Source organism: Dendrobates tinctorius, unplaced genomic scaffold, assembly GCF_039654945.1.
Source record: "Dendrobates tinctorius isolate UK_male_01 unplaced genomic scaffold, ASM3965494v1 ptg000102l, whole genome shotgun sequence".
In the NCBI taxonomy this organism is placed as follows: domain Eukaryota; kingdom Metazoa; phylum Chordata; class Amphibia; order Anura; family Dendrobatidae; genus Dendrobates; species Dendrobates tinctorius.
In genome coordinates, this window is record NW_027361770.1 from 45,489,485 (window position 1) to 45,513,696 (window position 24,212).

Genomic DNA, 24,212 nt, shown 5'->3' on the forward strand with positions numbered 1-24,212 from the left:
GTACAATTAAAAAATCATATTTTTTCCACAAAAATGATCTTTTCACCCCAATTTTTATTTTCCCAAGGGTAACAGGACCCTAAAAGTTATTGTGCAATTTGTCCTGAGTACGCCGATACCCCACATGTGGGGGTAAACCACTATTTAGCGCATGGCAGAGCTCGGAAGGGAAGCAGCGCCATTTGACGTTTTGGGCTGGAATTGAGATCGGACACCATGTCGCGTTTGGAAAACTCCTGATGTACCAAAACAGTGGAACCCCCCCAACAAATGACACCATTTTGGAAACTAGACCCCCTAAGGAACTTATCTAGATGTGTGGTGAGCACTTTGACCCCCCCAGTGCTTCACAGAAGTTTATAAACACCCGGGCGTGAAAATAAAAAATTTGTATTTTTTCCACAAACATGATCTTTTAGTCACCATTTTTTTATTTTCCCAAGGGTACCAGGAGAAATTGGACCCCAAAAGTTGTTGTCCAATTTGTCCTGAGTATGCTGATACCCCATATGTGGGAGAAAACTACTGTATGGGCACACGTCGGGGCTCGGAAGGGAAGTAGTGACGTTTTGGAATGCAGACTTTGATGGAATGGTCTGCGGGTGTCATGTTGCCTTTGGAGAGCCCCTAATGTACCTAAACAGTGGAAACCCCCCACAAATGACACCATTTTGAAAACTAGACCCACTAAGGAACGTATCTAGATGTGAGGTGAGCACTTTGAACCCCCAAGGGCTTCACAGAAGTTTATAATGCCAGGGCATGAAAATAAAAAAAAATCGTATTTTTTCCACAAACATGATCAATTAGTCCCCAATTCTGACATCCGACGTACTATCCCGTGCATGGGACCTGGGCCCCTATGCCCATGGACGGGATAGTACGTCTACCGCGATCAGCGGCGCCCACGTGGTGAGCGCCGCTGATCGCGGCCGGGTGTCAGCTGATTATCACAGCTGACACCCGGCACAATGTGTCAGGGGCGGTCACGGACCGCCCCCGACACGTTAACCCCTTGCACACCGCGATCAAACACGATCGCGGTGTACCGGGGGTTAAAGGGAAGCATCGGCAGGGAGGGGGCTCCCTCCGTGCTTCCCTGAGCCCCCACGGCAGCGCAAATGTGCAGCGCTGCTGCATGGGGCTCTTTCCCTGCAGGTCCCCGGATCCAAGATGGCAACAGGGACCTTCGGGGGCCTGCAGGAAGCTGGCTTCCTCAGTGCCTGCAAAGCGCAGGCATGAGGAAATCTGCTTCAATGCCTGTGACAGATCGCTGATCTGTCACAGTGATCTGTGATGTGACAGATCAGCGATCTGTCACAGGACAGTGATGTCCCACCTGGGACTATTTAACAAAGTTAAAAAAAAAAAAAAAAAAAAAAAAAAGTGTTAAAATAAATTAAAAAAAAAAAAAAAAAAAAAATATTCCCCCAATAAATCCATTTTTTGGAAATAAAAAAAACAAAACAATAAAAGTACACATATTAGATATCGCCGCGTCCGTAACGACCTGCCCTATAAAACTATCCCATTAGTTAACCCCTTTAGCGAACCCCTTAAAAAATAAAAAACGAAGCAAAAAATAATGATTTATTATCATACCGCCAAACAAAAAGTGTAATAACGCGCGATCAAAAAGACGCATATAAATATCCATGGTACCGCTGAAAACGTCATCTTGTCCCGCAAAAAAAGAGCCGCCACACAGCATCATCAGCGAAAAAATAAAAAAAGTTATAGCTCGCAGAATAAAGCGATGCAAAAATAATTATTTTGTATATAAAATAGTTTTCATTGCATAAAACCGACAAAACATAAAAAAACGACCTAAATGAGGTATCGCTGTAACCGTACCGACCCGAAGAATAAAACCGCTTTATCAATTTTACCGCACGCGGAACGGTGTAAACGCACCCCCCCAAAAGAAATTCATGAAACGCTGGTTTTTGTTCATTCTGCGTCCCAAAAATCAGAATAAAAAGCGATCAAAAAATGTCACGTGCCCGAAAATGGTACCAATAAAAACGTCAACTCGTCCCGCAAAAAATAAGACCTCACATGACTCGGTGGGTCAAAATACGGAAAAATTATAGCTCTCAATATGTGGTGATGCAAAAACTATTTTTACAAAAAAAAGCGTCTTTTAGCGTGCGACAGCTGCCAAATATAAAAATCGCCATAAATAGTAAATCAAACCCCCCGTTATCACCCCCTTAGTTAGGGAAAAATAATAAAATAAAAAAAATGTATTTATTTCCATTTTTCCATTAGGGCTAGGGTTAGGGCTGAGATTAGGGTTAGGGGTGTGTTGGGGTTAGGGTTGGAGTTAGAATTGGGGGTTTCCACTGTTTGGGCACATCAGGGGCTCTCCAAATGCAACATGGCGTCTGATCTCAATTCCAGCCAATTCTGAGTTGAAAAAGTCAAATGGTGCTCCTTCCCTTCCAAGCTCTGCAATGCGCCCAAACAGTGTTTTACCCCCCACATGTAGGGTATCAGCCTACTCAGGTCAAATTGAAAAACAATTTTTGGGGTCCAATTTCTCCTGTTACCCTTAGGAAAATAAAAAATTGGGGGCAAAAATATCATTTTTGTGGAAAAAAATGATTTTTTTATTTTCATGCCCTGGCATTATAAACTTCTGTGAAGCCTTTGGGGGTTCAAAGTGCTCACCTCACATCTAGATAAGTTCCTTAGTGGGTCTAGTTTTCAAAATGGGGTCATTTGTGGGGGGTTTCCACTGTTTAGGTACATTAGGGGCTCTCCAAAGGCAACATGACACCCGCAGACCATTCCATCAAAGTCTGCATTCCAAAACGTCACTACTTCCCTTCCGAGCCCCGACGTGTGCCCATACAGTAGTTTTCTCCCACATATGGGGTGTCAGCGTACTCAGGACAAATTGGACAACAACTTTTGGAGTCCAATTTCTCCTGGTACCCTTGGGAAAATAAAAAAAATGGTGACTAAAAGATCATGTTTGTGGAAAAAATACGAATTTTTTATTTTCACGCCCAGGCGTTATAAACTTCTGTGAAGCACTGGGGGGGTTCAAAGTGTTCACCACACATCTAGAAAAGTTCCTTAGGGGGTCTAGTTTCCAAAATGGGGTCATTTGTGGGGGGTTTACACTGTTTTGGTACATCAGAGGTTTTCCAATCGCGACATGATGTCCGATCTCAATTTCAGCCAAAAACGTCAAATCGCGCTGCTTCCCTTCCGAGGTCTGCCATGCGCCCAAATAGTGGTTTACCCCCACATGTGGGGTATCAGCGTACTCAGGACAAATTGCACAAAAACTTTTAGGGTCCTGTTACCCTTGGGAAAATAAAAATTGGGGTGAAAAGATCATTTTTGTGGAAAAAAATATGATTTTTTAATTGTACCGCTGTATGTTATAAACTTCTGTAAAGCCCTTGTGGGTTCAAAGTTCTCACCACATATCTAGTTAAGTTCCTTGGGGGGTCTAGTTTCCAAAATGGGGTCACTTGTAGGGGGTTTCCACTGTTTAGGTACATCAGGGACTCTCCAAACGTGACATGGCGTCCGATCTGAATTCCAGCCAATTTTGCATTGAAAAAGTCAAACAGCGCTCCTTCCATTCTGAGCTCTGCCATGCGCCGAAACAGTCGTTCCCCCCCCACATATCAGGTATCAGCGTACTCAGGACAAATTGCACAATAAGTTTTGCAGTCCAATTTCTCCTGTTACCCTTGGTAAAATAAAAAAATGTAACCTTAAGTATTTTTTTTATGAAAAAAAGTTAGATGTTCATTTTTTTTTAAATATTCAAAAAAATTCCTGTGACGCACCTAAAGGGTTAATAAACTTCTTGAATGTGGTTTTGAGCACCTTAAGGGGTGCAGTTTTTAGAATGGTGTCACTTTTGGGTATTTTCTATCATATAGACCCCTCAAAGTGGCTTCAAATGTGATGTGGTCCTAAAAATAAAATGGTGTTGTAAAAATGAGAAATCGATGGTCAACTTTTAACCCTTATAACTTCCTAACAAAAAAAAATTTTGGTTCCAAAATTGTGCTGATGTAAAGTAAACATGTGGGAAATGTTAGTTATCAAGTTTTTTGTGTGCCGTATCTCTATGATTTAAGGGCATAAAAATTCAAAGTTGGAAAATTGCGAAATTTTCAAAATTTTCGCCAAATTTCCGTTTTTCTCACAAATAAACGCAAGTTATTTGAATGAAATTTTACCACTAACATGAAGTACAATATGTCACGAGAAAACAATGTCAGAATCACCGGGATCCATGGAAGCGTTCCAGAGTTATGACCTCATAAAGGTACAGTGGTCAGAATTGCAAAAATTGGCCCGGTCATGAAAGTGCAAACCACCCTTGGGGGTGAAGGGGTTAAGCATGTTAAACTGGCTGAATCATGAAATAGTGGCTGCAAAAATGAATAAAACAAACCCCGATTCATCAAAACCAGCGATCTTCACATCAGTCCTGATGAGAGGGTGATGTGGAGAACAAGGCTCCTGATTCATTAAGAGGCAAACACCTCAAAGAGTCAGGTGTGTTGGACGAGTGGCGTGCACCTCAGTGTACGTCCCACCACAAATCTTACTCCATTCCTTGCTGGAGTAAGATTTGTAGAATATTGAATACCGCCGCTCATGACAAATTCGACGAGCCGTGGCCACCACGCCTCATCCACTTTGATGCAGCTAACCATAAAGGGCCATAAGTAGCAAAATTTTAGAGCAAAAACTTTGCAATTCTGGGGTAAAAGGTTTTGATGAATCACAGCCATAGTTTTTAGTTCTCCTCTCTGTTGCAGAGATGTTACCTTGTAAAGAATAGGTTAAAACTCATGGGGGCATTACCAGAGATTTTTTTTTCCTAGGGGACAAGTAATTATTCCACTGCATGAAGTTGACCAAAGAAAACAGAAGGCAAAAATCACAAATATCCTGAACTAAAAAGTAAAAAAGCTTTCTGCTTTCTCTGGTTATAATGGTCATGTGTTAATATGCACTTACAGTGGGGAAAAAAAGTATATAGTCAGTCAGCAATAGTGCAAGTTCCACCACTTAAAAAGATGAGGCGCGTCTGTAATTTACATCATAGGTAGACCTCAACTATGGGAGACAAACTGAGAAAAAAAAATCCAGAAAATCACATTGTCTGTTTTTTTTCATTTTATTTGCATATTATGGTGGAAAATAAGTATTTGGTCAGAAACAAGCAATCAAGATTTCTGGCTCTCACAGACCTGTAACAACTTCTTTAAGAGTCTCCTCTTTCCTCCACTCATTACCTGTAGTAATGGCACCTGTTTAAACTTGTTATCAGTATAAAAAGACACCTGTGCACACCCTCAAACAGTCTGACTCCAAACTCCACTATGGTGAAGACCAAAGAGCTGTCAAAGGACACCAGAAACAAAATTGTAGCCCTGCACCAGGCTGGGAAGACTGAATATGCAATAGCCAACCAGCTTGGAGGAGTGAAGAAATCAACTGTGGGAGCAATAATTAGAAAATGGAAGACATACAAGACCACTGATAATCTCCCTCGATCTGGTGCTCCACGCAAAATCCCACCCCGTGGGGTCAGAATGATCACAAGAACGGTGAGCAAAAATCCCAGAACCACGCGGGGGGACCTAGTGAATGAACTGCAGAGAGCTGGGACCAATGTAACAAGGCCTACCATAAGTAACACACTACGCCACCATGGACTCAGATCCTGCAGTGCCAGACGTGTCCCACTGCTTAAGCCTGTACATGTCCGGGCCCGTCTGAAGTTTGCTAGAGAGATTTTGGATGATCCAGAGGAGTTTTGGGAGAATGTCCTATGGTCTGATGAAACCAAACTGGAACTGTTTGGTAGAAACACAACTTGTCGTGTTTGGAGGAAAAAGAATACTGAGTTGCATCCATCAAACACCATACCTACTGTAAAGCATGGTGGTGGAAACATCATGCTTTGGGGCTGTTTCTCTGCAAAGGGGCCAGGACGACTGATCCGGGTACATGAAAGAATGAATGGGGCCATGTATCGTGAGATTTTGAGTGAAAACCTCCTTCCATCAGCAAGGGCATTGAAGATGAAACGTGGCTGGGTCTTTCAACATGACAATGATCCAAAGCACACCGCCAGGGCAACGAAGGAGTGGCTTCGTAAGAAGCATTTCAAGGTCCTGGAGTGGCCTAGCCAGTCTCCAGATCTCAACCCTATAGAAAACCTTTGGAGGGAGTTGAAAGTCCGTGTTGCCAAGCGAAAAGCCAAAAAAAAAAAATCACTGCTCTAGAGGAGATCTGCATGGAGGAATGGGCCAACATACCAACAACATTGTGTGGCAACCTTGTGAAGACTTACAGAAAACGTTTGACCTCTGTCATTGCCAACAAAGGATATATCACAAAGTATTGAGATGAAATTTTGTTTCTGACCAAATACTTATTTTCCACCATAATATGCAAATAAAATGAAAAAAAAAAACAGACAATGTGATTTTCTGGATTTTTTTTTTCTCAGTTTGTCTCCCATAGTTGAGGTCTACCTATGATGTAAATTACAGACGCCTCTCATCTTTTTAAGTGGTGGAACTTGCACTATTGCTGACTGACTAAATACTTTTTTTCCCCACTGTACATTGTGCACACACATTAACTTACTTTTCTCAGTTCAGATTCATTTTTTATTCATTTCATTGTGCATATATGGGTGTGACCGCCCTCTTTCTGAGCTGGGAAAACCATCCTGTCTGGCCTAAGCTTTTACTAGCGGTTCAGCCGCTCGATCCTTGTTCACATTCACGTCACTTGGCAAGTGAAAAGGTTTTAAATACTAGAGTAGGGACTGTCCCACAAGGGTTGCCGTGACGTGGCGGGATGGCTTGTACATTATTTTGATCAAAATGAGGTTTACTAAATACCCTTATTATTACCTTTATGCATTATTTGCAGTTTATTTTTTCTTTTTAGTTGAGGATATTTGTGTTTTTTGCTTTCTGTTTTCTCTGGTTAATGGTCATGTGTTAATATGCACCTACATTGTGCATACACATTAACTTGCTTTTCTCAGTTCAGATTCGTTTTTTATTCGATTTTAATGAAGTTGACCAATCATAAGTAGGCAGCAACATTCAGGAGAAAAAGTAGAAAAAGAAAACACCACCACAAAAGCTTACAGCAGGTTTGTCAGTGGGAAACATGTAATGACAGACTGGTCTATCTGTAAAGCTATGACTACAAAGTGCTGGAAGGTAGCACAGATCAGTGCGATTACACAGACTGTCGGGTTTCACCTCAGGTCAGTCATTTTGGGGACAGCAGTGTTTGTAATGAGACATCGCTCAGTTCTGTTGCACTACTGTGAGATGTAGGTTATCACTTCTCTCTACTCCTGGCACGTCAAAAATCACACACAGCTCTGCAATGAGATCAGTGAGAAGGACCGTTTGTCATGTCTCATACTGAGAAACCTGCTGTAAGCTTTTGTGGGGAATATAGGGATTTTTGTGTACTCACCGTAAAATCCTTTTCTCCGAGCCAATCATTGGGGGACACAGAGACCGTGGGTGTTATGCTGCTTGCCAATAGGAGGACACTAAGTAAACACAGAAAAAAGTTAACTCCTCCCCTGCAGTATACACCCTCTCGTTGGCTGGGAATTCCCCAGTTCGGTGAAAAAAGCAGTAGGAGTATTAAACGAATGACAATCATAACTATCAAAACCTAAAAATGCTACAATGAGCCAATAGGCCAAACAGGGTGGGTGCCCGTGTCCCCCAATGATTGGCTCGGAGAAAAAGGATTTTACGGTGAGTACACAAAAATCCCTATTTCTCCTACGCCTCATTGGGGACACAGAGACCCCGTGGGATGTCCTAAAGCAGTCCCTTAGTAGGGAGCATATTTCTGCTAATACCCCATGTACCACTGAGTTAACACCGTGATACTGCCAATTGCAGGCTGCGTCTGCCGAGAGCTGCATCCGCAGAAGCCTGAGAATGAATTAGACAATGTTTGTAAAGGTAGGCAAACTGGACCAAGTCGCAGCCTCGCGGAGAGGCCTGAGAATGAATTTTGTAATTTCTTGTAAAAAGTATGCAGACTGAACAAAGTCGCAGCCTTGCAGACCTGGTCTGCCAAGGCCAGGTGCCGAATGGGCGAAGAGGCGCCAACTGACTGGGTAGAGTGCGCCTTAATCCCAGCTGGGACAGGCGCGTTCTTGACATGGTAGGATTCCTGAATCGCCAAGATAAATCTACCTTGTTAGCGTTGCTTATGACGTAACTAGACCTTTCCTATGCCCCTCTGGGAGCATGAACAGGGCAACTGACTTGTGGAAGGGAACCATCCGCGAGGTGTACCGTCTCAGCGCCCTAACCACATCCAGGGTGTGGAGGGCCTTCTCGATGCGATGGACTGGCGCTGGAACAAAAGGAAGGCAAAATAAATTCCTCTTTGAGAAGGAAAGAGGAGAGGACCTTGGGCAGGAAGGACGGGGACATCCTGAGAACTACCTTTTCCTGATGAAAATGCAGAAAAGGAGAACGGAAGGACAGGACTGACAATTTCGAAACTCGTCTGATTGACATAGTTGCCACTAGAAAGACCACCTTCCAAGAGAGGACGGTCAGTGGCATGTCCTGCAGCAGTCCGAAAAAGAAGGCCCCGAGAACCAGGTTAAGGCCCCATGAGTGGCCTTCTATAAGGAGACACCACATGGAAATCTCTTTGAATGAACGTCTTGACTTGAAGCCTGGTGGCAAATTGGGAAAGCACTGACAAGGCCGAAATTTTGCCCTTGAGTGAGCAAAGCACGAGGCCTGATCTAAATACAGATTGAAGGGATTCCAATATGGCCAGAATGGAAAACACCAGAGGTGATTGACCATGAACCTTGCCCACGAAAAAGAAGTTTGTCCAGGTGCAGTGATATATGCGCATGACCACAGGCTTCCTTGCACCAATCATGGTGGAGATCACAACGTGAGAGAACCCAGCCTGAGTTAAAAACCAGGATTCAACGGCCACGCTGTCAAAAACCAGGCCTCGGAGCTCTGGTGGTTAATCGGGCCTTGCGAGAGTAGGTCCATACGATCTGAAAGTTGCCAGGGGACATCGGCGACCAGTTGTATTAGTTCTGCATATCATGCTCGGCGTGGCCAATCTGGCGCGACTAGGATCACTGGTACTCCCTCCGCTCTGATCTTCTTGATGACCCTCAGAAGCAAGGGAAGAGGGGGGAAGATGTACAGGAGCCGGAAACAGTGCCATGGCAGAACTAGAGCGTCCGCTCCGATGGCGCGATCGGGAAATGAACCGAGGAATCTTGTTGTTCAGTCTTGAGGTCATGAGATCCAACTCCGGGGTCCCTCAATGAAGACAAATCTGCTGAAAGATTTCCAGATGAAGAGATCACTTCCCCGAGGCAATGCCTTGGTGACTGAGAAAATCTGCCTCCCAATTTTCCAAGCCCAGGATGTGGCTTGCTGAGATGGGCGAATGGCTGGTCTCGGCCCCATAGAAGATTTAACTCACTTCGTGCATGGCCATCCTGTCCAGGGTTCCTCCCTGGTGGTTGATATACGCTACAACCGTGGCGTTGTCAGATTGAGACCTGATGGGGTGAGGTGGAAACTCCGTAGAGCTAATGTGATTGTTCGCGTCACCAAATGTTAATGGGGAGACGTGACTCTCGGGTTGACCAATGACCCTGTGCCCCCTCCTTACAAGTAAAGCGCCATGGAATAAATGGCGCTATAACAAATAATCATAATAATGAATGGGTCACCGAGGAGAAAAAAGCAAAACATGCTAAGTCACAGAAAACCAGAGAGGTTGGTAACTATGCAGATTGCAGATCCCTGATCTTATCACACAACTAGCAGCAGCCGTGGAGCGTACCTACGATGTTCCTAGACGCTTCGTCACAGCCGGAGGACTAAATAAACCTGAAACATGAAAAGGGGAAAAGGGGAAAACGAACTGCCCCAGAGCAGACCCCAAAGGAATAGACAGCCCCCACACATGTATTGACGGTGAAACAAGATGAAGGCACAAACACAGGCAGGAAAATAGGCTGAGCAAACGATGGGGCCCAAACTAACTAGAGAGGTAAGGAAAGGAAAGACATGGTCTGCAACCTGCAAAAAAACCCTACAAAAATAATGTCCAAAACTTCTGATAGCAAAATTAACCCTGAAGTCACTAGACTTCTCCCACTATATCAGCACTCTGAAATATTCTGAGACAGAGGAAAAAGAGACCAAACTAGTAAGGGACAAAAAGCAAATTGGCAAAACACTGATAAATAAGAGTGGAAATTCAGCACAGCCCTGGCTGACCACACCAAAAAACTGAATAGACCAACAAAATCAAGTGTGAACATTAGCAGAAAAACTTAGCTTTAGATGACTGGAACAGAGCTGAAAACCAAAAGCTGACAAGCCAGAAGGAATCACCAGCAACTGAATAGGGCGTCGGCTGTCTTAAATCAAATCTGAGACTCCTGAGGTCCAATCGTCATCCTCATTCTCAGGTGGCAGATCTCCACCGATCAAATCAGCCTCACTACCTCCTGTTACCACCAGAGGGAGTCTGGAAGGAGAACTCAACTGGTGAACCAGAGAATGAACTCACAACAGGCTTGCCTGTCCCGCAGGGACAGAGGAGTCCGACGATCTGGGGAGAACGGGTTCTCGTTCCAAGCTAACAGCAACGCATGTTGTAAAGGACGGAGGTGGAACGGTCAAAAACGGAACTGCTTCCATCTCTGTCACCATCCTTCCGAGAACTCCCATGGTGAAACGGATGGAGTGAGAATCTGGTCGAAAAAGAGACCACGCTGCTTGATGTAAGGCTTGGGTCTCTCCTGAGGGAGGGTGGTGAACTCGCGGGAAGTGCGAGCCGGTCCTGGGAAAGACCTTTCACAGTCTTCCACCTTAGGCGAGAAAGTGTATCTACTGTTATCCACAGATTCCTCACGGACTGGAAGGGACGGACCCTTGATGAGCAGGCGTCCAGATACAGTAACACTACCACTCTGGGAGAGTGAAGAATGGCCATGACAGCCGCCATGACCTTGGTAAAAACCCTGGGAGCGGTGGCGAACTCGTCCGAAGGATAAGCCAAGAACTGGAAGTGTTTCTCGTGAGTTGCAAAATGCAGGAACTCCTGAAGGGACGGGCAGATCAGAACGTGAAGGTAAGCGTCCTTGATATCGGTGGATGCTAGGAACCCTTTCCCATAGAAGCGGTAACTGATGGGAGAGCTTCCATTCGGAATCACCGTACTTTGAGAAACTGATCTAACAAATTTGAGATCCAGAATGGGTCGCATCGTCCTGTCTTCTTTTAGAACCACAAAAAATGGTCTGAATAAAAAATACTAAACCTTTCGTGAAGGGGGACCGGAATGATGACTCCGTCCTTTAGCAGAGCCTGAACAGCCCGAAGGAAGACTCTTGTCTTTCTCTTTGGGGAAAAGGAAAGTAAAACCCCCGGGTTGAAGGGGGAGAAGAAATTCTATATTGTATCCGAAGAACACCAGCCTCCTGACCCAATTGCCGTCATTGGGTAGATCTATGAGATCTGGCTTCCCAAGATCCAGAATCCATAGGCCTGGGTTTCCAAGAACGGTTAGGTCCGAATGATGCGAGAAGATCGAAAACGTGTCGGCTGTTGGTTGCAAAACAGCCGAACAGCCCCTTTTACTGAGGAAGGAATTTACTTTCTCCCCCCTGGTAAAATCACAAATGAGCTGGTCTAGTCTCTCTTCAAAGGACGACCCTTTTGAAAGGGGGGGAGAAGTCAACGATCTTTTCGTTGTGGCATGCGCCCAACAGTCGCGGAGCCCTGAGGCTCTTCTAATGGAGATCGCATTAGTGGCAGATTGAACCGCGCAATTGGTGGTATCAAAAGAAGCGTCTACTACAAAGACTGCTGCGTGAATCATCTGGCTGGCGACAGTGGTTGCCTGCGGAGAAGATTGGTGCCCTGGAATGAAATAATCAGGACTTTTGCCCAAGCGGCCATTGCCGTGGTGACCTAAACTGCCAAGAAGGATGGAGAAAAAGCCGCTCCTGAAGCTTCCAAATATTGAACGGCAGGTAGTCAATTTTAACGATCGGAGGGGTTTCTGACTGAGGCACCCTCAGAAAACAGATAGGAGCGTTGTAGAAGCAAGACGCGGTACAGGAAGGTTCACCGGAGGGAACTGTAATCAATCCTTCTGTTAAAGGGAGAATACATGGCATATGAATAAATACAAGAATCAAACCTATAAGTTTATATGGACGTTTTGCTGAATATTAGAATCATGTAGCTTTAAGATATTTCTGGTTCTCTAAGACATATTTCTGTATTGTATAACCCACCTAGCCTTCATCGAAACTGGGTGGACTAGGGTGGACCGGGCCAGAAAACGATAATTATGTGCATAATTATGTAGCGTATATAGGACATATGAGATCATATGAGATCAATACTAATTTGCTATTTGGGGTAAACAGTAATTTGGAAAAGAACCCATGATGTAACACAATGAGACAGCTCGATTTCTGTTATAAAAACTGTACATCTCTGATTAAAAGTAGGGAAGAATCATTTGACATGATATACCTTGTCTTGTGTATTCTTTTCTCCGTGCACGTATAATCTCTGCCAGAGATCCAATTCGGCCACAGACAATTAAGATGAGATGACGACACACGCATTCTGTTAGCCATATCAATATCACTTCAATAGGTCTGGAGTATTTAGCCAGAGCATACTTTTGCCCAGTGAGCCACTTATGTGGCCAATCCCTATGTTACTGGACGCTGGTAAACAACAGCGCACACGCTTGTTCCATAGACGAGACTGAGTGTTGGAGCGGGAATAATTTCCTCGTTCAACTACAGAATCCTGTTGACTGATTCTGTAAGAGAATCAAGTGGCTCTTGATCAGTTGTGGGATTCTGAGGGGCTGACGCGTCAGATACGAATTCAGAGGCATGCTCACTGTGAACCTCAGAAGAGGCGAGCGAGAGACAGGAGTCGCTGATGCTGAAGCGCAAACATGACTAGGGAAAGCGCCATGTGTCCGCTTTTTCAGAGACCTGACCATCCCTTGGACGAGTATGGCTCCTGACTTAAATAGTCCTCCCGGAGAGAGAATAGCCTGGTTCAGAGACTCCACCGACCGTGACAGGGCGCAGCCCACTCAGGTGTACCAAGCGCAGGAAGCCTGTCAGCGGTCGCTGCGAGGGGCGTTGGAGCGCAGGTCGGGAGCAGGCCGTGCGGTCCGTGCATAACGGATTAGATTGTGCACTGGGTAGGGCAGACTTGCAAGTGGTACACACGGTTAAAAACGCGATGTATTTCTTAACAGCCCGTTTAGTCTCGTTCAAGATATGCATAGCGCTCCAGAAAGGGTTAACGGCAGACACTGGCTGCAGCTGCAGAGAATGTGCCGGGAAGTGGTTAAGCTTTAATCTGAGGGCAGATGCAGCTTACCCTCGGTCCTGTGTTATGTCCCCTGGGAGGAAAACCGGTGGCCCTTTGGCGTCGCCCGGTATTCGGCTGCTCCTGCAAAGGTTAACTGCAGCAGAGGTAACAGACATGGCCCCCGAGATTAAAATTGCGCGTCTCGTTAGGAGCGGGAGGCGCCAAGAGGAGGGGGGTGGCGGCAATAGCGTGGGCGGTGCTATTCAAATTGCGGCCTAGTAGGCCGGAAAAGCAGGGGGCTCAATTTTTGGTCTACCGCCGGTAGGCGCTGGGGGTGGGGCGGCGCTATTGAAAGCCGGGGACTAAATTTCTGGGGCCATCTGAAAATGCTGAGCGCGCGGGGGGCCGCGATGGGGCGCTGGAGCGCTGCCGCTGACGCTAAGTAAGCGCTTCTCCCAGGGGCAGGACCCAACCCCATACCTCAACTCCAGTGCCTAAGTCAGCGCCGAAGTCCATTCTTCTTATCCTCCTAGCCAGATGTAGCAGAGCTGGAGGAGTTCTTGAATGGGGGGATGCTCAATCCGTCAGAAAACTTGCGGGGAGAGGTACCTTTGTGTCCAGACCGGGAGGGTCAGTTTCTCCAGGAATGAGCGGGCCTGAATGAAGTTAGAGAATTATGATCCCTGAGCAGAAGACGGGCCGAGGTAGAGGAAGCATTTGCGGATGACCAGCTCAACGTACTGCAAAATAAGGCCAGTAGTGAACCTGGCGCGGGCTCCAACAGGAGGCGACTGAGCCTAAGTTGAGGGAGGAATTTGCTTGTTCCTCCAGTAGGGTTTAAGATAATTTGGTCAAGTTTATCCCTGAACAAATGCCCACTCTGGTAAGGCAGGGAGGTTAGAGATTTCTTGGAAGCGAAGTGTGCTCGGTACTCCCGGAGCCATAGGACTCTCCTGACGGTAACGGCGTTTGCAGCTACAAGTGCGGCACAGTTAGCTGCCTCTAGGGAGGCATGCACAACGTAATCCCCGGCTCAGGCAATGTTGTAAACTAGACTGACCGCTTCTGGAAGTAGGTTAATGTCTGGACCGGTCTTAGCTAGAGGCTTCGCCCAGGCTACCATAGGCCTTGCCACTAGGCGGCGGCAAAGGAAGGGAAGAGTTCTGCTCCGACAGGCTGAAAAACTGACCGAACAAGATTGTCTGTTGATCAGAGGGGGTTACTAATAGAGGGGTTACTAAGGAACGAGCCATCAGAGAGAGGCAGGATAGTTTTGGAAGTGCGCAGTGATATGGTGGATCCATTGCTGGGAACTTAGTCCCCTCCTTTGATGCAAAAAAGGGTACCTGGCTTCCAGTGGCTGTTGCCCTGTAAAGCGCTTGTCTGAGCAACTTCTATGCCTCTTATTTGGTTTTTGAAAGACAGGTGTGAACCGGACCAGTACCGGGTGATTCTTATACTTTCAGGGAACTATTAACCACATCAATTAAAGAATGTAGAAACTCCTGGTACTCAACGAGTCCGGGTCTACAGCCACATAAGACTCGTATTCCGAGTCATGTTCGTGCAAACTCCTGGTGAGGGGAAACATGAAACAAGGATTGCGGGTGCCGAGGCACGAGTAGGTCTGGGAAAGGTAGTCTGCACTGTGGATGTGAAAACCTGTAGGCACACTGCGCCTGAGGCATGGTTGCATTGGCGCAGTCCAGCCCTGAGAAAGACTCTCGTGAGGCGAGAGGATCTATAGCCTTGGCCAAATAGGCCATGTACTAGTCCATTCATTTGATGCCAGAGACGTGGCCCTTTAGGGCGGACTAAGGCCACTAGGATCGCATTAGCAGGGGATTCATGTATGCATGGGGGGTTTGCAGGCTGTCCAGATTGACATATGGCGTCTGCGTGATAGTGTGGGCATTACAAGCGGCACCTAAGGCATACACCACTGTGTGTGCTTTCTTGTATGTCCTTGAATGTGACATAGTGCCCGTATTATGATGCTGCTTAGCGGTTGCTACCGTGAAGGGGTTAAGCGCAGAGAACCGGCTTCCCTAGGTCCTGTGCCCGTGCCCCAGCTATATGACACAGAGTACCAGAACAAGACGGCGCTTCTTCTTAGTCTCCTCCTCGTGGCAGCAGCATAACACCCATGGTCCTGTGTTCCCCAATGAGGTGAGGGAGAAATACTGATGTTCTGATCGGGGAGGAGCACACCAGTGAGCAGAACCCAGCTGATCACAGAGTTGTATATCCTATGGAAAAGGTAAAAGCTGGAAATCTCATTGTGCTGCCATTTTATTAGTTATGTATAGCCAAAGCTACAAATCTCATAGCAAAAGAAGGCTTACCAGTTAAGCGGTTGGGGGGCTTCGATCTTCTGGCCATCAACCTCTATATTCTGCAGCTCCTTAAAGTATTTTTCTTTCAAACAATGCAGGATTTCTTTTGCATGACTATAAGTGCAGATTTAAAGGACAAATATATTCATATAAAAAGATACATTAAAGCTTCTACTAACACCATAATAAAGCAACAATCTACTACTAAACAAGGTTAATGAATAAGAGAACATCCCTTATAGGCAGAAAAGAATTGAAATATATATTTTACTTAGGTCCAACTCCAGCCACTACTGAATGTGAGGTGAATTTGGCTTTCCCGGCTCTGTCTTTGAAATCAATGCAATGTAAAGCAAGGACAGGTAGGGTCCTTCATAAAGTAAAGGACACGCTAAACCATCGTTCTCTGTCCGCCCCTCTCAGTTTACTTAGAAGACCTTTCTTAAACACACTGTCCTCCTAAGATATTTACCACTTTTGCAATAACAACATACATGCACAAAAGCTGAGAAATGGATAGAATTGTATCAGGTCTAGATACAAGTTACGTATAGAGATTTGTGCCGCTTTGCTCACAAAGCGCTGATGAGATGGGCACAGCTGGATCTAGTTCAATGCTGAACACAGCACTAGAGATCTACAGGGTAGGAGAAAGGAACAGATTGCCATCATTTAGGGATCAGTGAGTGACCTCAGAAGCTGGAGCCTTGCTGACACTAATCATGGACTCGCATACATACAAGCAGTCGGAAGCCCAAAAAAAAAAAAAAAAAAAAAAAAAAAAAAAAAAAAAGGTTGCTGTACCCTGCTGAAGTTGCTACAGAAACCCCTTTAGCAGATATTTGCTACCATCTGTGAGCAGCATTATGTAGAGACCCCGATTCCAGTGATGTATCACTCACTGGGTTGTTTTTCAGTGGTTTTCATAAAATATAGTAGTTCTCTGAATGCTGAGCTCGGCTTTTTGCGTACACTGTGCATAGGCAGAGCGCTACTAATCAGTGGTGGGGGCGGGTTTATATAACGCTCATAAACATGAGGACTACCTGGCAGCAGGTTTACTAGTCCTCCAGTCATAATCTGCTGCTGATAAAACAATGACTTTATCAAAATGACAGCAAGCAACCCAGTGACACATCGCTGGGATCAGGGTCTCTGCACCTACATTATGCTGCTCTTAGATTAGGTGTCAGCAACCTAGTTACAGATTCCATTTATCTACCACAGATGTACTTCTCAATGGAACAAACTATTTATTTGTAGGCAAGAAAATATGCAGATTACCAAGCAAACACTTCATACCTGGGAAATAAATACAGACACTGGCAAACACAGCTCACTGTCTGCTCAAACTATAACTCAGAGGTGCAGCCTGACCCAGAACACAGTCAGCGCCCACCCCATACTGGCTTTGGGGCAAGTGCACATTGGACCTCAGGATGCCATACCTCTTATATCCAGTGATCCTTATTGTGGCTGGTAGAGGCTCCCGCATTGCAGACATGAACTGCTCCCATTCCCCCTCTGGTACGATCTGCAGCTCCTGGTAGTAATGCTCAAACAGTTTGTTTTCCTTGATGATTTCAGCATAGCCGCTTTCCCAGGCCTTAGAAACAATCACAAAGTCCATGTTACATACTAAAGGCAATACTACAAGGTTAGCCAACAAATGACCTATCATACATAGATGCCGGGGTAAAAAGATGGCACCTGCAGTTCACTGAATGGCGGGTGGACACAACTGCGACTGTGCAGGTAAAAGCGGTGAAAGGGCTACAGCCCCTTCCTTCTACCTTCTCAAGATCAGTAGGGGGGTCCTAGAGGTTGCCCCTTTCTCCTCAATCATAATGTAAAGGCTTACTCCAGCAATACACAAAACCTGTATGAGATGGAGATAATATATCACATATTGAATTACGATTTCCCCATGATAGAGCGGACCTGTCATCAGATTTCACAATAAAAACTGTATACAATATTAAATAGACCTGGCGAGGCAGGAGAACTTACCCTGAATGGCTGTATCATACTCTTTGAAAGATGACAAGTCTAAGATCAAAATGTTCAGTTCGACAGCAGAATTATACAGCCATTCTGACAAGGATTTTCGAAGCAAGTACACCAGTCCGCCTGACTAATTCACCTCTCTCCTCGCTACTCCTCCGCTTCTCCCCTCTGCAAATCTCTTCACTGGCTCCCATTCCCTCAGCGTATCCAGTTCAAATTACTAATACTGACGTACAAGGCCATCTATAACCTGTCTCGCCCATATGTCTCTGAACTAATCTCCCGATACCTTCCCTCACGTAATCTCCGGTCCTCCCAAGACCTCCTTCTCTCCTCCACACTTATTCGCTCCTCACCCAACCGCCTCCAAGACTTCTCCTGAATAGCCCCTATTCTCTGGAATTCCCTGCCCCAACATGTCCGACTATCAACCACATTCGGATCCTTCAGACGGAACCTGAAAACCCACCTCTTCAAGAAAGCCTACAGCCTGCAATGATCCCCGCTGCCCCCTCACCACTACTGGAGCTGCTGCAACCCCCCCAACCTACTGTCTCCTTCCCCACCATCCTGCAGCATGTAAGCCTGAAAGGGCAGGGTCCTCTCTCCCCTCTGTATCAGTCTGTGATTGTTAGTTTGTTTACTGTAAGTGATATCCGTAATTCGTATGTAACTCCTTCTCATGAACAGCACCATGGAGCCAATGGTACTATATAAATAATAATCAGTCTCATCAGGTTTGATATATTTAATAATATATAGTGAATCTGGTGACAGACCCGCTTTAGCAGGGTGACACTACTCAATCAATGCCGACAGTGCCAAGCTGTACATGGACCCTGCTGAAAAGAGGAATGGTATCCGCCTTTTTCATGATCGTTATACAATTCCAGGAGTGGTAAAAGAGGAACAGCACAATGCAGAGTTGTAGGAAAACTTGCCATTAGTAAGGTAATGCATATATTTAAGCAGACATGTCAGTAAAGCAGACGGGTCCTCATTAAAGGGGTTTTCTCCAGAATGACCACCTATCTACAGGTGACGTCTGATCACTTCCTCAATGAGACTGTATGGTCATTGAAGCACAAGGTCACACCCCTCCACGCCTACAGCCCACATCTGCAGATTGGTGGGGGCTGATATTACAGCTAGTAATGCTCTAGTCTGCTGCCACACACAGCGCTCCTCCGATGTCCCCGCCGGTCACATGATGTCACAGTGCCACGACAATTCTGCAGCCAATAAGTGGCCACTGGTCAGCTGTAGCCAGCGCTGAAGGAATGGTGGAGGCCGATTGGTCACAGGAGTGCTGCACTTTTCTATACTTTGTGCTACTGAGGTGTTGCCCACCAGTGGACTGGTCACACCACTTTACCAGTCCTTCCCATTACTGTTGGGACATCTACAACCACCAGACCAAGCCGCCCCTAATATGGTGACATGGCTGGGGGAGGGGAAGTCCTCACCACACAGACTGCAGCCCATGCCCTGCTCCTCCTCACCGCCTGCTCTCTTGCCTTGCGCCTCTCCTCCTCTTCCTCGGGGGTCCTCTGCACTGCGGGGCGCTGATCCCTCTTCCGGTTGCGCCTGTTTCTGCGCCCCATCACCCCGCACAGTACTTGGCAGCAGCGCCGTGTGAATATCTCGGCACTGTCCTCGGTGCCGAGCTGTGGTCGAACTGCGCCTGTGACACACAGGATAACACGTGCAGTCAGAGCTTTCCCACAACTGGCCGCACTGATGACGTCACTACGGTGGCCCACAGCGCAGAAGTGACGTCATAACTAATGGACACGGAGCCTGCAGCGGCCATCTTTGATGAGGCCACCTTTATGGAGTTTCCAGTTTATGATTTGTAGCCTCCAGGTTTTCACGTTTCATGTATTTGTGGACTGCAGAAATAGCTACATTAATGGAGAGACTGTGAGCAAACATGAAAAACTGTGCTTAAAGGGCTTTTCTGGAAGCCGAAATGCCTATACCTCTCAACCTTTTACTATCTATTTAATTACTGCAAGCTATTTGCTCATTGTTTTTATTCCAGCTTTTATTAATTTATGCTTGTGCCAGCCATGGCTTATTCATTTTTATGTAAGCTTCACTATATGACATTTGGCTTTTTCATGTGTGTAAGGCTGTGTTCACACGTTGCAGAAATACTGTGTTTTGTTTTTGTTTTCTGCAGGTGTTCACCCCAATCTACACAATAACAATCTTCTCTGGTTATTGCATTTTAGCTGCGTTTTATTTAACCCCTTTATGACTAATGACAGACCCAGCTTGTCATGAGCGGGAGTCAGTTCCCACGTTGTGCCGTGCAATGTCCATCATGGATTAAAGCTGTCATTGGGTGTAAATACACAGTGACAGTTCTGTGTTGACAGCGGTCACTGACAGCTGTGCAGTAGGAGATGTGCGGGAACCCATGTCATCAGTTACCGCACTCAGATCGCTGTGATCGGTCTGTTTGACTGACCAATTGCGCAGGAGGTGCAGAGATATCAGCAACCTTCCAGACATCACCGCAGAAGCTTAGCACAGCTAGCAGCCGAGCTACTGCTATAACAGCCTGGGACAGCACCAGCGCTGCTCATGGCTGATTAACCCTTCAGATGCCACAATCGCAACATTTGGAAGGTTGTAAGAGGGAAGGGGCTCCCTCTCTCATCCTATCAACAAAATCACTGGGAGCCAATGGTTGTTATGGTACCCTAAAAGTCAAACAATGACTTCTTGGCGTGCCATGCACAGTGACCCGTTACACCCAACCTTAGGCAGGGTGTACCATGCGATCTGCCTGTGTAATTACACAGGTCTCATGCCTTGCAGTTCTTGTACTTTGCAATGCATGATGTAAAAACAAAAAAACGCACACAAATTTGGTACCACCGCATCCAGAACGACCACAATAGTTAACTGTACATAGTTGTACCGTGCACTACTCTAACAGATTTGCAATTTTCAGTTAGAATCATCCATTGCTACTCATTTCGGGATGTAACTTCCAAATTGGTGTCAGTTGAGGGGGGATTCTAATCTTTTGGCATAGGGGCTCTGTACGTGTATCGATTCCGCAAACTACTCTGCGAAAATTTGTTCTCCAAGAGTCAACTAGTGCTTCATCCCTCCGGAGTCTCGCCGTGTGGCCAAACAATACTGTATAGCTACATTTGGGTTATTGCCTCGTTCACGAGAAATTGTGTAACAAATTGTGTGGTAGTTTTACCCATTTCTCCTTGTGAAAATGTAAAATCTGGGGATAAAATAACTTTTTATTGGTAAAAGTTTATTATTTTTTTTCACCACTCAATTATATAAAATTGTGTGACACACCCATGGTGTCAATATGATCACTGCACCACTAGATGATTTCATTGAGAGGTGTAGTTTATAAAATGGGGTCACTTATGGGGTACTCCTCTCCTGACACCTCAGAGACTTTGCCAATGTGACATGGCACCCACAATTCATTCCAAATTAATCTGCACTTAGATATGGCACTGATTCCTTTCTCTGCTTTGCACTGTACCTAAAAAGTAGTTTTTGACCACACACATATGGATCATTGCCATATCCAGGAGACATTGCATAACAAATGTTTGGGTCCATTTTCTCATGTTACTTTGTGAAAATGAAAAATTTGGGGCTGAAACAACATTTCTTGGGAAAATACGTGATTTTAAGATTTCATGGTCCAATGTTTTAAAATTCCAAGAATCACCGGTAAGTTCACGATGCTCACCACACCTCTAGATAAATTCCTTGAAAGGTCTAGTTTCTAAAACTGGGTCACTTGTAGGGGGTTTCCACTGTTTAGGCACATCAGGTGCTCTCCATATGCAACATGTCATCCGCTTTTGATTCCAGACAGCTGAATCAAAAAGTCAAACGGTGCTCCTTCCCTTCCGAGCCCTGCCGTGCATCCAAACAGTAGTTTTTCCTCATACTGTATATGGGGTATGGGCATACTCAGGAGAAATTGCACAAGAAATTTTGAGGTCCATTTTCTCCTGTTACCCTTGTGAAAATAAAAAGAGGGCTAAAGTGACATTTTTGTGAGAAAAAAAATGTAAAATGTAAATTTTTCCTTCCACATCCTATTAATTCCTGTGAAGCACCTGAAGGGTTAATAAACTTCTTGAATGGAATGCGGTTTTGAGTACTTTGAGGGGTGCAGTTTTTAGAATGGTGTCACTTTTGGGTATCCTCTGTCATATAGACCCCTCAAAGTCATTTCAAATGTAGTGTGGTTCCATAACCCCTTTACCCCCAAGGGTGGTTTGCATATTGATGACCAGGATAATTTTTACAATTCTGAACACTGTCCTTTCATGAGGTAATAACACTGGAATGCTTCCACGGATCCTGTTGATTCTGACTCTGTTTTCTCGTGACATATTGTACTTCATGATAGTGGTAAAATTTCTTTGATATACCGTATATACTCGTGTATAAGCAGACCCTTGTATAAGCCGACCCCCCTAACTTTGTCACAAAAAACTGGGAAATCTTATTGACTCACGTATAAGCCTAGGGTGGAAAATGCCAAAGCTACTGGTAAATTTCAAAAATAAAATGGGCCCCATAAGATGCTCCATAAAGTTCATGATGGCCCCATATAATGCTCCATAAAGTTCATGATGGGTTCCATAAGATGCTCCATACAAAAATATGCCTAATAATGCTGCACAGTGAATAATGGTGGCCCTATAACATGCTCCATAATAACATATGCCCCATATAATGCTGCACAGTGATTGGTGGCCCCTTATAATGCTGCACAGTGATTGGTGGCCCCTTATAATGCTGCACAGTGATTAGTGGCCCCTTATAATGCTGCACAGTGATTAGTGGCCCCTTACAATGCTGCACGGTGATTAGTGGCCACTTATACTGCTGCACAGTGATGAGTGGCCCCTTATGATGCTGCAAAGTGATTGGTGGCCCCTTATAATGCTGCACAGTGATTAGTGGCCCCTTACAATGCTGCACTGTGATTAGTGGCCACTTATAATGCTGCACAGTGATTGGTGGCCCCTTATAATGCTGCACAGTGATTAGTGGCCCCTTATAATGCTGCACAGTGATTAGTGGTTGCCTTATAATGCTGCACAGTGATTAGTGGCCCCTTGTAATGCTGCACAGTGATTAGTGGCCCCTTACAATGCTGCAGGGTGATTAGTGGCCCCTTACAATGCTGCTGCCACTGCCTCAATTAAAAAAAACCAAAAAACTATATACTCACCTTGTCGCTGCTGCAGCTGCTGCTCCTCAGTGTTGCTGGCTCTGCAGTGACTGTTCAGGCAGAGGGCGCCTGCTAACTACGTCATGGCACCCTCTGACCTGAGCGTCACTGCCAGAGGAAGCAAGACAGCAGAGCGATGGAACGGGGGACAGGTGAATATGGCTCCCCCCGTTATACTCACCTCTCCTGGCATGTCTCTGCAGCCCCCCGTGCTTGTTCCATCTTCTCGGCGCTGTTCTTCCAGCGGTCACGTGGTGTCTTTCATTACATATGCGCATATTCATCAGGGTGATGAGCGGTACCACGTGACCGCTGAAAGCGGGAAGAACAGCGCAGAGAAGATGGAATAAGCACGGGGGGCTGCAGAAACATGCCAGGAGAGGTGAGTATGATCTCTGACACCCCCCGCTCCCACTTCCCGGCCAACCCCCGGTATATGACTCGCATATAAGCCGAGAGGGGGACTTTCAGCCCCAAAAAATGGGCTGAAAATCTTGGCTTATACGCGAGTATATACGGCAACTTGCATTTATTTGTGAAAAAAAACGGAAATTGGGCAAACATTTTGACAATTTCACAATTTTCCAACTTTAAATTTTCATGCCCTTAAATCACAGAGATATGTCACATAAAATACTTAATAAGTAACATTTCCCACATGTTTACTTTACATCAGCACAATTTTGGAACCAAAATTTTTTGGGGTTTGGAAGTTAGAAGGGCTAAAAGTTAAACAGCGAATTCTCATTTTTACAACACCATTTTTTTTGGAACCACATCACATTTGAAGTCACTTTGAGGGGTCTATATGATAGAAAACTACTCAATAGTGACTCCATTATAAAAACTGCACCCCTTAAGGTGCTCAAAACCACATTCAAGAAGTTTATTAACCCTTCAGGTGCTTCACAGGAATTTTTGGAATGTTTAAAAAAATGAACATTTAACTTTATTCACAAAAAATTTACTTCAGATCCAATTTTTTTATTTTACCAAGGGTAACAGGAGAAATTGGAAGTTGTTGTGCAATTTCTCCTAAGTACGCTGACACCCCATATATGTATGGGCGCATGGCAGAGCTCGGAAGGGAAGGAGCGCCGTTTTACTTTTTCAACCCCAAATTGGCTGGAATTAAGATTGGACGCCATGTCGTGTTTGACGAGCCCCTGATGTGTCTAAACAGTGGAAACCCCCCACAAGTGACACCATTTTGGAAAGTAG

General features: G+C 45.4%; 1 protein-coding gene across 1 annotated transcript in view; it reads right to left on the reverse strand.

Moving 5' to 3' along the window:
* The window catches only part of NSUN2 (NOP2/Sun RNA methyltransferase 2), a 97,664-nt gene extending 78,108 nt beyond the window's left edge, over positions 1-19,556 (reverse strand). The window contains exons 1-3 of the mRNA XM_073587869.1: positions 19,249-19,556; positions 17,188-17,345; positions 15,749-15,853 (exon numbers count right to left, since the gene is read on the reverse strand). Of these exons, the coding sequence (XP_073443970.1) occupies positions 15,749-15,853; positions 17,188-17,345; positions 19,249-19,350 (365 nt within the window). The 5' untranslated portion in view covers positions 19,351-19,556. The remainder of the gene's footprint in view (positions 1-15,748; positions 15,854-17,187; positions 17,346-19,248) is intronic.
* Between the last annotated feature and the right edge of the window lie 4,656 nt (positions 19,557-24,212).